A 13,286-nucleotide genomic window follows, 5' to 3' on the forward strand; every position below is an offset into this window, starting at 1 on the left:
ACAAGCATCTACCATGTAATTTCAAAAACTCGTATTACAAGAGCATGAAAATTAAACCTTCAAAAGCTCGTAACTCCAGGAGGTGTTCAGCAGTATTCTATTTTTATTCAACAATTAGCACTAATTTCTCACGCGAGCTTTTGCCCGGTACGACATTTTAGTAGATGGTTACAACGAATACAAATGTTGAGTATGTGAATGTTAAACGTTGCAGAGATACAACAGAAACACCCCATAGATCTTACACATTGCATTTTCATTTATTAATTAATGGTAAAAGGATTGAGGTTTGTGAAACCATGTTTATTAATACACTTTGCATTGGAGAATGTAGTGTAAGGAACTGGGTGAAAAAAGGCTACGAGGAACGCCCATTATCTGAAGTTTTACCTCGTGGTTCTCATAACCAGGCAGGTCGCAACAGTGCAAAACAGTTTCTACAAAACTTAAAGTAACTGGAGTCATATTAATGTAGATCCACATCACAGAAACTATATCGAGACAAATTGGCAATGAAAAAGTGCTCTCTTTGGAGAGTTTAAGAAATGCTGTGCTCTAAATGAGTTACAAGATGCATGAATGAAATTTTTAATACAATTTGAGCAAGAAAATCTTAGCTTTTTCTCTCTGTTGTGCATACAAGGCTGGAAACATTACACAGGAAGAATATTCACAACATATTCTTCGAAAATTTGAGGCATGTAAGGAGAAAGAGACTGACAAGGATGGCTCTACAAAAGTGTGTACTATGGATCTTCAAGCCGTTTTGCTATCTCCTTTCCTGAAGACATCAGCCTGTATTACAAGAAAAAGTTGAAAGTTACAACTTTACTCAAAGGATGGATACTTTTTTTCTGTGGAATGAGTCAGACGAAGATCTTAACGTAGATGAATTTGCAAGCATTGTAGTACATTTCATAGACACGAAAATAGATCCAACTGAGAAAGAGATTATTTTGTATAGTGAGAACTGTACTTATCAAAATAGAAACTTAATTTTAGCGAATGCTCTTGTGACACTTGCCATGCGCAAAGACATTACAGTGGTCCAAACGTTTCTTGAAAAGGGACACACTCAGATGGAATGTAACTCTATGCACCAACAATAGAAAAACTTAATAATAGGCAGATTTTCACCCCTACTCGTTATGTTGAGGTGTGTGCCACTGTTTAGAAGAATCCCAAACCTAATGAGACAGTGTATTTTGATTACAGATTCTTCAGGGCTTGTCATCGCCCTATTTGCCCTAGGAATAAAGCTGGTGATCCACTGTGACTCACCTCAGATATGGTCGGTATAATCCTAGTGGAGTAATTGACTACAAACATTTTTATGAGGATGATTGGCAACCGCTTCTAAAGAGGATGAACAACCAGAACAAAGCAGATACCTCAGTGCCAAAACTATGCAATGAACCAATCAAAGTTAACACAGAGAAATTAGTACATTTACAACAACTTAAGTGTGTAATACCACGTGATTTCCATCCATTTTACAATAATTTGCCGCATGTTTGTTCAGATAAATCATGTGGGCATCTTAAAGATTTAAATGGAAGAAGTTACCTTGGTTTTGGTCTATACTATAATTGATTGAAGTAGAAAAGTTTAACAATTCAAATTAATTATTATATGCTTTAATTTCCAGTTTCTTTTTCATTTCATACTTTACATATTTCTTGTCTAAATGGATGTTAAAATGTTAAATTACGGTTTATTTGATGATGCTTGCAACTGCAGAAGTTATATCAGCATCACAGGTGTGCCGGAATTTTGTTCCGCAGGAGTTATTTTACATGCCAGTAAATCTTCTGACATGAACCTGTCGCATTTAAACACATTTAAATGCCATCGACCTGGGCCGGAATCGAAACCGCAACCTCTAGCATAGAAGGTCAGCGCTATACCAACCAGGTACCGAGGCCGACCTAAATGGATGTTAGAATTTTTTTTCATTTCTTATATTATTATATAATTTTCAATAAATATAGTGTGTAATAAACGTAAGAATTGTGTTTAGAATTATTAATAGTATAATAATTATCCCAACAATTTTCCTTGCAAAACCTCGTTAGTCCATTTTTGATTGGGAAGTGAAGAAACAAAAACACGTAACTCCATTTATGGCTCAAAATGAAACAACAATATAAAATCAGATACCTCATCATCAAGAGGACTGTTTTTATTGCAACATAGCAGTGTTCGTTAAGGAAGCCTAAAAACCTGATTATCTAGATAGTTTTTTGCTTATCCTGTAAATTTTTTATTTTTGGAGTTACGAGGTTTTGTTCGCCATGCGACGTTATGTTTCTTCATGGTGTAAACTACTATGTAGCACACCTACCTGTATTGGTAGGAGGATCGTTTTGACAGAAGTACAGTTCCCCTTAAAAAGACTGAGACGACTCTTGGTCGTCGGAAGTTAAAGTTCTACAGCGCGGTTCACTCGATATCGACGTAGTCAGGAAGACATCTGGTCGTGCATGCATAGGCCTATTTTCGTCCTACTCTAAAGTGCACACCAGTGCAAAATGTTATCACTTGTCTGTGTATTTCTAGTGTAGGTCTCTTTTACGTCTTTGATTGTTTACCTTTAACGAAAGATTGAAATATACCGTGTAACACGAAAGTCATTCGACAAAGTGCAGAAACAATGTTAAGTTTGAAATGACAAATGTAGACATATGACAAAGATAGCAGAGAACATTGTAGGGACCACGACAAAGACAACAAGGACGTCGACAAGGACAAAGATCAGGTCCATGGTTACATACAAAAAACATGACAAGGATTATGCCACGACATAGCCACCATAAGGATTAAAAGGACCAGGACTACGAAAAGGTCTATTAGAAAGACAGTAAGAACCGCGATAAGAACCATTATAATATACTACGAAAAGGAACACAACAAACACTACGACAAGGATTGCAATAAATACCACGAGATGGGCCACGATAAGAACGTAGAAATTTACCAAGATAAGGATTATGACAAAGACAAGAAATACTTATTAAGGACCATGACAAAAGCAGCAAGGAGGACGATGAGGACTATTACAATGCCAACAATGACCACAATAAAGACAACATAGGTCACGATAAGAGACATGTCAAAGATGACAAGGACCACGACAAAATAATAAAGATCACAATAAGGACCATGACATGGAAAACAAGAACCGATATAAGAAATGCAATATGGATAAAGACAAGGACCACGATAATAATTACGATTTAGACCACGATAAAGACAAGGTTCATGATAAGAGTCACGACATGAACCACGATAAGGACCAAGACCATGATAAGGATCATAACAAAGACAACAAATACCATGATAAGGACCAAAACAGAGACAAGGATTACGATAAGAAATATGAAAAAGACAACAGTGACAACGATAAGGACCGTGGCAAGGACAACAAGGATCATTACAAGAACTAGGGCAACGATCACGATAAGGACCATAAAATTGACCATAGAATAATTACCATAAGGACTTCGTCAAAGACAAGAACGATGTTAAGACCCATAACAACAACAAAACAAAGACAAGGACCACGATAAGTATCACGATAAACACCATGACAAACACTATGATAAGGTTCATAAAGACCAAGACAGTGATAAGGTCTATGCGAAGGAGACCACTATAAGAATCACGATAAGAATAAGGACTAGGACTACGATAAGGAACACGACATGGTCCAACACACACTCTACACCACAAGGTTCAGGATGATAAGATGACTACGATAAGGATCACGACAAGGACTGCGATAAGGACCAAGATCATGACAAACAAGGAGTAAGATAAGGGCTATTACAATGGCAACAAAGATTGCGACAAAGGCAACAATGATCACGATAAAAAAAAACATGATAAAAAGAATGCGGATCACGATAAGGCCTATGCCAGAGACAACAAGGACCAATGTAAAAGCGTCACATGAACGAAGACAAGAATCACGATAATAATCGCGACATGGACCAGGATAGAACCATGAGAAAATCAGAAAGAACGATAAGGGTCATTACAATGAGAACTAGGACCACGACAAAGATAACTATGTTCACGATAAAAAAAATATGACAAAGGCAACAATTGTCATGATAAGGACCATGTTGGAGAAAACTAGGACCAATATAAGAACGTGAAATGGACAAAGACAGAGACAACTATAAGAATCACGACATGAACCACGATAAGGACCAAGGCCACTATAGGGACCATGACAAAATCAAGATCTAAAAAGGAAGGCTATTACAATGGAAACAAACACTGTGATAAGGGTCCCAACAAACCAGAGAACAACCACAACAGAAACAACAATGGCCAAGATAAAGATCATGTCAAAGACATGGACCTCGATAAGAACAAGGACCACGATAAATATCATGATATGGACCTTGACATACACCACGATAATGATCGCAATAAGACACCATGGCTTGGACAATAATAATGACCACAATAAGTATTACGGCAAAGAAACAGCGACCACTTTAGGATCACGAAACGGACGAAAACAAAGAAAAGAAAAACGACCGCAATAAGGATCAGGACATGCAACGCTATACGAATAACAATCAGGACTACGACATGGACATAACAGGGACCATGACAAGCATTACGACAAGCACCAAGGCTACGATAAAAACCATGACAAATATAACAAGGACCACGATTAGGACTACAACAAAAGCAACAAGATGACGATAAGAATCACGAGAAAAACGACAAGGACTATGATAATGATGAGGATACGAACAACGGAAAGCACCACGACAAGGATTACAATAACGACTACGATATGGTTCACGACTAGGAATACGAAAGAACCACGATAAGGACTAAAACCGACGATAAGTACCATGACAAATACAACAAGAATTGTTACAAGGACCACAACAAGGACAAGGACAAGGACCAGAAGAAGGATCAAGAAGAAGACAGCCACTTAAGCCACGATTTCACAACATAGATCGGGTCACAAAATATCATTGCTTCTCTGTACCGAATGGCAAATGTTTGCTGTGGGTTCTAAATTCTGGACTGCTGCTAATGTCACTGTCTTGTCTCGGTAGCTCATAAAGTACAGTAGCGTGTCAGTTCCACTGTATAACTGAAACGTCTCCTGTTTTTAACGCCTTATAATATATACTACGTAAGTATTATTGACAACTTAAACATTCAAGATTTTGCAAAAGATACTGCAATTCGTTATTTAACAAATGTATTTAATATTAATAATTAGTATATATCTAATTAGTTAATAACAGCAACAGTGCTTTTCATTCAATCATTACATGAATAAAATTCAATGCACATTAAATTAAACATTTGCAAACACGTAGATAAAATAGCTAAAATCAACTGAAGGGGTGAGAATGAAATAGTCCAAAGCCACACTTTTAACAAAAATAGTTTTGTGTGAGTGCATTTCTTACATATATGGGAAAGGTAATAATAAAATATTGTAATAATTACGAGTACTCAACAAATGGCATAGGCCTAAGGACTCTAAACCTTTGGAAAATTTGTCTGTGTAACATAGGAATATTATTTTAAATATGTTGTTGTTGTTTTCTAATGCCAGGCATTTGACAATAAAGTCATTTGACCTTTTGCATTCCAATATTTTTCAAAGATATTATCATGGTCAGCCACTGAAGCACAGATTTTGAGTTTTAAATATGGTCTACATACATTCATTACATTAACGTTTATAATATTACAATTTGTAATTTTGTGTTATTTGCGATCATTAACACTTAATCTAAGGACATTGTAAAAACTCTATTTCAATGTTAGTTATTTCATCATTATTTAGACAAAAAAAAATCGTTGTCTAGACTAAGAATCGAACTCGCACTCTTCTACACAACACGCAGAAGTCTCAGCGTCTGAGCTATTGAAACGACACGAAAGCTTTTCTTTCTGTGCGGAGTGTCGATCTAGTCATGAAGGTCCAATGTCGATTTAACTACACGATTTATGTATATATGTATTTATCTATCATTTACGTCATATTACCAAATTTTTTTGCAGTTTTTGAAGTGAATTTGGGAACGATGCTAGTAACAAACCAAATAGCCTGAATTTAAGTAACTCAATATTTGTTATCTTGTGTATCAGTGCTCTGGTATCTGATCATGCGCAGTGTGTTACATGTGAGACTTTGGAATATTCAATCGTCTCATTCTTTTCTAGGGAAACTGTATGTCGTCACTTTGTTTAGACTGATACTTGTTATTATCATTCTAACCTATCTGATGATATCCCCCCCCCTTCTTAACTGTAAATGAGCACAAACGCTACTTAGGTGTAAATTTTTCTGGCATTTTGTGTATTCGATTCCCTAACCGTTTCAAATGTATATCATTTTACCTTTTAGGTGTATTTCCAAATTATGTAATACGCTTTGTCAAATCTGGCAACCTTTTCACAAGGGAAGCTAAATTTATTATTATTATAATCGTTTCTAGTTTAATAATAGTTCCACAGTACTGTATATGGTAATGTAATACTGTACTCATAAAGTGAATATGACAAGGATGATGCTAATGACTTTTGAATGATTTATTTCTGTAAACAATATTATCCCGAATTTTTGTAATATGATTATTTTATTCTGGCGAATCTTTGATATTGCCCCACACTACACACGGGACTGACGTCTGATTTAAGTTTCTTTATGGATTGGATGGGTTAAATGAGGGGATAGTTAAGTGACTTTAAGCCGAGTATGTGACAAGATTAGTGGGTTAGTTGAGGGGATTATTTAAGTGATATGAGGTTGAGGAATTGTGTAGTGTGGGGAGATACCATAGTTTCACCTTAATTCTTTATATTTTTTATTTCATTCGGTTAAAGAAAAACCACGGTACACTCAATGCTGGGTTACTTTCAACTTGGATTAAGTTAGGTTTGCTTCGCTCGTAAATGCTTAAGTCTGCAAAGCTTAAGTTCGATTTCGTGGTATCGTGATTATAAAAAAATGATTTCAATAATATCAGTGCAATAATCCCTTTCTCTTAATCAGACTAATACATCAATAATATGAATCTGACCTAGACTAAAAATAAGTACATTCCACACAAACATATTTAGCTGTGAAAAGTTATTCCAGTAATTTTCTTTGAAAATCTCTTTTTGAAGTCATACACACAGCTCATGTAGGCATCTTGAAATTAGTTGATTTGTGAATAAAAACGACGATGTAACACCACAGTCAACTATCCATGTGCTAAATGGGAGCTAATGTTTTGGTGGCATCGTGATGGCTATTGTCTGCAAGCACTGCTTCACTTTCAAGTTGTTTTTGTCTACTCTATGTCTTCTGTGCTCGTTGGTACTACCAATATGGAAGATACTAATGTTTTGTATTTTAAGGTGCTGCCCTCTCTTACTTAAGACACACATCTCTTACTGCGAAAACAAACTCACGCCAGGAGACTGATTTAGCTGGTCACAAACTCAGCAATGTTAAATATTGTGTAAAGATGAAGGAATTTATAAATTGAATGATACTACGTATCCCAGAAACTGTGTTTATCAATTATGCTACGATAAAGCTAATGCAATTATTTAACTCAAGTCCTGGAACAATAAAATGTACTGCAACCTATGGATGGGGACAGCCAGGAGAATGACTTTTTAAGTGTTTCAGCTTAAAACTGTATTCCTACCAAGTCACATTTTTAAATTATTATTTTTTATTTTATTTATTTATTTATTTATTTATTTATTTATTTATTTATTTATTTATTTATTTATTTTCCCTTTTGCTAATGGTGTACTTGATTTTTCATCACTCATCCATATGAAGCCAGCTGTGTAGATCAATTTTACCTACAGAGTCGTTGCCCAGGGTGTGCCATAGAAGGCTGGTCTACGCTACACTTGCAGTGAGATGAGATGATGATTTGTTGGAATGCTACAAGACAACCAGAGCCCAGAGGAAACCTTTGTGGGGCTTGCCCAACACAAGTTATAAATCAAGGGTACACTAGGGATCGAACCCGGGTGCACAGAATTATAGGTCCAGTACTCTAGCCACTAGACCACCGTGGCAGCTTACATTTTTAATATACTGGTGGAATCAAAACAACTCCAATAGATTCTATGAGATTCCTCACTAATATTAACAGCATCAAAATGATAATAGAAGAAAAAGCACTGATGCAATATGAAAAACTTATCAGATTACCAGGAAACAATTGGCATTCATACAGTCCTCTGTGTAGATTGAAAACTCAAAAAAGTTTCATATCCATTGTTCAAGAATTAAAACAGAAATTCAATATCCTGAATTTAAAAGAAAACTTACAAATTAAACCAAACCCTTTAACTCTATTAAATATAGAATATAATCTAAATTTAACAGAAGAAATACTGAAATCAGAAGTAAACACTGAAATACTGAAACAATTGTCTTTAGAGACAATTAATATTAGGTACCCTCCACAAAATTGGCTTCATTTATACACCGACGGATCCTTGATCTCCAGAGAACAAGGTGCCAGTGTAGGTGTTACGTGCTGTCTCTTCTCACTTTATAGATCTCTTGGATATGGAACAACAAGTTGTGATGGTGAAATCATTGCAATAAGTGAAAGTCTCAGGAATCTTCTATGCCACATCAATAAATTTAGGAATGCAGTTATATTGTCAGACTCCAAAGCAGCTATTCTATCAATAGCCTCTAAACACACACCTTCATCTCAAACAGCAGAAATAACTAAAATGCTCTCTCAATTAATATCACTCAATAAAAGAATTGTATTCCAATGGATACCATCCCATTGTGGAATCCTGGGAAACGAGAATGCGGATGCTTTAGCAAAGAAGGGCAGCACTGCTACTTACAGACCTGTAACTAAATCTACGTATTACTCTGTGAAAAGATTTATTAAATCTACATACTTAGACTTCAACAAACAAAATTTGATAACACAATCCCAAGGGAAAAATGGAACTCTCTGCATCAAAATCCACAGTTAATTCCCGATGTACCACGAAAATCGTCTGTAGCTGCATTTAGATTGGCAACAGGCCATGATTGTTTGGCCAAACACCTGCATAGAATTGGAATATATTAGTCCCCTAACTGCCCATTGTGCAACTCAAACCAAGAAATGGATTTGAAACACCTCAAAATCTGTGCTTCAGTGTCTGGTCATGATAATATCTTTGAAAAATATTGGAGTGCAAGAGGTCAAATGACTTTATTGTCAAACGCCTGGCATTAGAAAACAACACAACAATAACAACATTTTTAATATAAGTACACAAAATATTTTTAGCGAATTAATGTCTTGGAACTTCATTTTGACAAGTTATTTACAAATGATCCACATATACTTGTATTCTTTTATGTAAAATCGTGATATATCGACAGCCTAGTTGAAAAGGGAAACAATTGAAAATTTAAAGTTTTGAGAAACCTGCATTTTAAAGCTTGATGTTTTATATATACTATAAGTTTCGAACTAGAGTGTTAATTGAATTTTTCACATCAACATGAAGCTTTAAAATTCAGGTTTCTCAAAACTTTAAATTCTGAGTTGTTTCCCTTTTGAATTGGGCTGTCAGTCAATATACACATTCATATTTACATTAGTTAAAAATTGTTTTATTGGTGTCACTTATGAGGTTTCCTGTCTCCAGACAATTGACTAAACAATAACAATATATAATAAAATCGTCACTCCCATATGGTGAGTAAGATTGTTTAAATTATCATATATACAAATTAGCTTATAGTCAGTGTATTTATTTGGTCATGTTGTGAATTCTTGCATATTTTGAATGTGGTTTACTTTATGTGTGAATGTCATTCTGTTTTGTAATATTGTTTTTGATTATTAAAATCTGGAATAGATTTTTCTTGTTGCACCCTGGTATTTGTTACTTGGCATTTGCTTTCCTTCATTGCAATGTTAAGGGAAGAGCAACAGACAACAATATGCTGTACATTCAAACTTTGTCTTCAAAACTGTACAAGCTTTTATAAATCAATAGTTAGTTAATCTGTCTATGTCTATTCCATTTTTTTTTTAATGTGTAGAGTTATTGTAAATCTATTGTAAGTTCTGGACCTCCATGGTCAGCTGTTAGATCAGTGGCATATCTTCAGTTAAAGGATTGTGCATGGTAGAGTATATGTACTTTCTATTTCACACAAAATACAACTTAAGTATGTTTCTATTGCTGTACATAAAATAAAGTATTCTTCGATTATTTCATTTCATACTCTTAATTATCGTATATTTAAGATCATTGGTATCACTGTATAAATGCAGTCATCTAACATATATGTCCATTATGTGTTTACTAGGTCAAATTTATTTCGTTATATTTTAATAATATTGTTTTATAAATTTGAAATGACGAGTGTGACAACACTTTGTAAATATAATATTGGAATTATCTTCAGTATACAGTTCAGGGATAAAGCTCCAACCCTACTCCTTCCTATCATTGCGGTGCAATGTAAACATCATGGCAGGCGAAGAGCATGCATTCTGTCGAGTGTGCGATTATTCAACCTGTTTCAACCAATAATGTTACCTCCAAAAAAGGGCCTGGCAGTGTAGGTAATGGGCTCATTTTTTGTCATATGCAGGGTTCCTACTGTCTAGGAAGTAAGTGAAAAAAATTAGGGTCAGTGGATGTCAGGGAAGATCGCAAAAGTCATGGAAAATCAGGGAAATGAGAAAGTTCACCAGTGCACAGTGGGACAGATTGCAATTCTAGCCAGAACAAAATCAGTTTTCACATGTTCTAATTTTTATGCGTGTTCTATCTGAAGTTGTTGCTAATAAATCACAGAATGCTTATCTATGAGAAAGTAGCTTTGACACTAAACATACGGACGTCACACAATGATGTTGACGAGGATTCCCCTCTGTAACCAGTTTTATTGCTCAGTCACGCTGAAATAGTGTAAGAAGCAAGCTTGTTTTCTGTGATCTAGGAGTGAAACATTTTGTGATTCTGAAATGAAAAATGAAGAACAAGGTTGGTAGATAATTATTATATAAATTTTATGTTCATAATAACTTTCAATTTTTCGAAACGGCATGTTAACTTAACGGTGGGAAATGCGATTTTTTAAAACTATTTATCAAAGTAAACATTGACTTATAATAGGAGAGTCACACAGAGTCATATTTATTTTTATGTCAGAATGTAGGTTTAAGTGTGCACTTTCAGACTAACGTAGTTTCATTTGCTCCTACTGACCGCTCTGCATGTGGTTAATTTTTTTCTGACTCGGAACCGCTACCAGTGATTTTGCGCCGTGATCTATTTCCAATTTGAACAAATTATGTATTGAAACATGTGATTCTAATAGTGAGAAGTGCATTCATAATACAGTATTTTGAAAAATACTCGAAGTAATGTTTTAAGATGTTGGATGCAGTGTCACCGTAAAAAGGATTATTTTCTTAAAAAAACATTGTTCTTGGCAGGTCAGAGGCAACAACAAAGATATTTTTGAAGCTAGAAAACAGGGGATTATTTCTAGATTTCGCTCTCAATTAGGTCTTCTTATTGACAAACCGAAATCTGGTGGCCATGGGACATCAAATGATGGGAATATAGCACGTCGGTTTTTTGAAAACCCACAAATTACAGCCAATATTACGGGCATTAGTAAGACCTCATTCATAGATTTTCTATAATTTTATGCACCATTTCATGTGGATATTCCATATACAGTATATTGAGACGTACACCAATGATACAGGCCATTTATATGTACAATAGTTATATCCATGGTACTACATGCCATCCAGCATGCATAAAATACTGATACATGGAGGAAAAATTGCAGAAAATGCGATACTTCCTATTAGGATGTTATCTGAAGATGCTCAAGAGGCAAGACACAAACATTTACAAAAGTACAGGTTAGACCATGCTAGGAAGTGTTCTCGTGAGAGAAACCCAGATGTCCTACACATGTTGTTAGTATCTTCTGATCCCATCATATCCCAGATCAATTGACATCCAAGTCCAAGAAAATCAAAACTGTAAGTTGAGATAATTAAACTGCTACAAGTACCAGCTGCAAGTGCCAACAACAGCACTGCTCAACTGCAACCCCAAGATGAGGATGACAGTAGCGCTAGCAGGTCTGACACTTCTGGAGATACAACAGACGCTTCAGATTTCTAAACATGAGTCATAAAATTTACTACATATATTACTTTTCTCGGGTATTAATGGCTCAACAGTTTGTATTTCAATTTCGTCCCGATCACACTTTCTGATGTCGAAATTGCGATAGAAAATCTGAAAAATTATAAGTCTCCAGGTATCGATCAAATTCCAGCAGAATTAATACAAGAGGGTGGAAGCGCATTATGTAAAGAAATTTATAAGCTTGTACTTGCTATTTGGGAAAAGGAAATTGTACCAGAACAATGGAAGGAGTCCATAATCGTACCTATCTTTAAGAAGGGGGACAAGACTAACTGTAGTAACTTTCGAGGAATATCACTTTTGTTGACATTGTACAAAATTTTGTCCAATATTCTTTTGAGAAGATTAACTCCATATGTAGATGAAATTATTGGGGATCATCAGTGTGGTTTTAGGCATAATAGATCAACTATTGACCAGATATTTTGTATTCGACAGTTAGTGGAGAAAAAATGGGAGTATAAGGGTACAGTGCATCAGTTATTCATAAATTTCAAAAAGGCATATGACTCGGTTAAGAGAGAAGTTTTATATAATACACTTATTGAATTTGGTATTCCCAAGAAACTAATTCAGTTAATTAAAATGTGTCTCAGTGAAACGTACAGCAGAGTTCGTATAGGTCAGTTTCTGTCAGATGAGTTTCCAATTCACTGTGGGCTAAAGCAAGGAGATGCACTATCATCTTTACTTATTAACTTTGCTCTAGAGTATGCCATAAGGAAAGTCCAGGATAACAGAGAGGGCTTGGAATTGAACGGGTTACATCAGCTGCTTGTCTAAGCAGATGACGTGAATATGTTAGGAGAAAATCCACAAATGATTAGGGAAAACACGGGAATTTTACTGAAAGCAAGTAAAGAGATAGGTTTGGAAGCAAATCCCGAAAAGACAAAGTATATGATAATGTCTCGTGACCAGAATATTGTACGAAATAGAAATATAAAAATTGGAAATTTATCTTTTGAAGATGTGGAGAAGTTCAAATATCTTGGAGCAATAGTAACAAATATAAATGATATTCGGGAGGAAATTAAACACAGAATAAGTATGGGAAATGCTTGTTA

At 35.2% G+C, this 13,286-nt stretch overlaps 1 protein-coding gene across 7 annotated transcripts in view; it reads left to right on the top strand.

The window, feature by feature from the left end:
• Positions 1-13,286, top strand: part of aft (cap methyltransferase 2) — a 500,824-nt gene that overhangs the window by 474,004 nt on the left and 13,534 nt on the right. The window contains exon 13 of one of the 7 annotated variants that reach the window (XM_069826501.1): positions 1,216-2,028. The exons of the other annotated variants lie outside the window; for them this stretch is intronic. Within the exon in view, the coding sequence (XP_069682602.1) occupies positions 1,216-1,301 (86 nt within the window). The 3' untranslated portion in view covers positions 1,302-2,028. Of the gene's footprint in view, positions 1-1,215; positions 2,029-13,286 lie in introns of those variants that run through there. 7 annotated transcript variants of the gene reach the window in all.

Source organism: Periplaneta americana, chromosome 5 (genome assembly GCF_040183065.1).
Source record: "Periplaneta americana isolate PAMFEO1 chromosome 5, P.americana_PAMFEO1_priV1, whole genome shotgun sequence".
NCBI lineage: Eukaryota > Metazoa > Arthropoda > Insecta > Blattodea > Blattidae > Periplaneta > Periplaneta americana.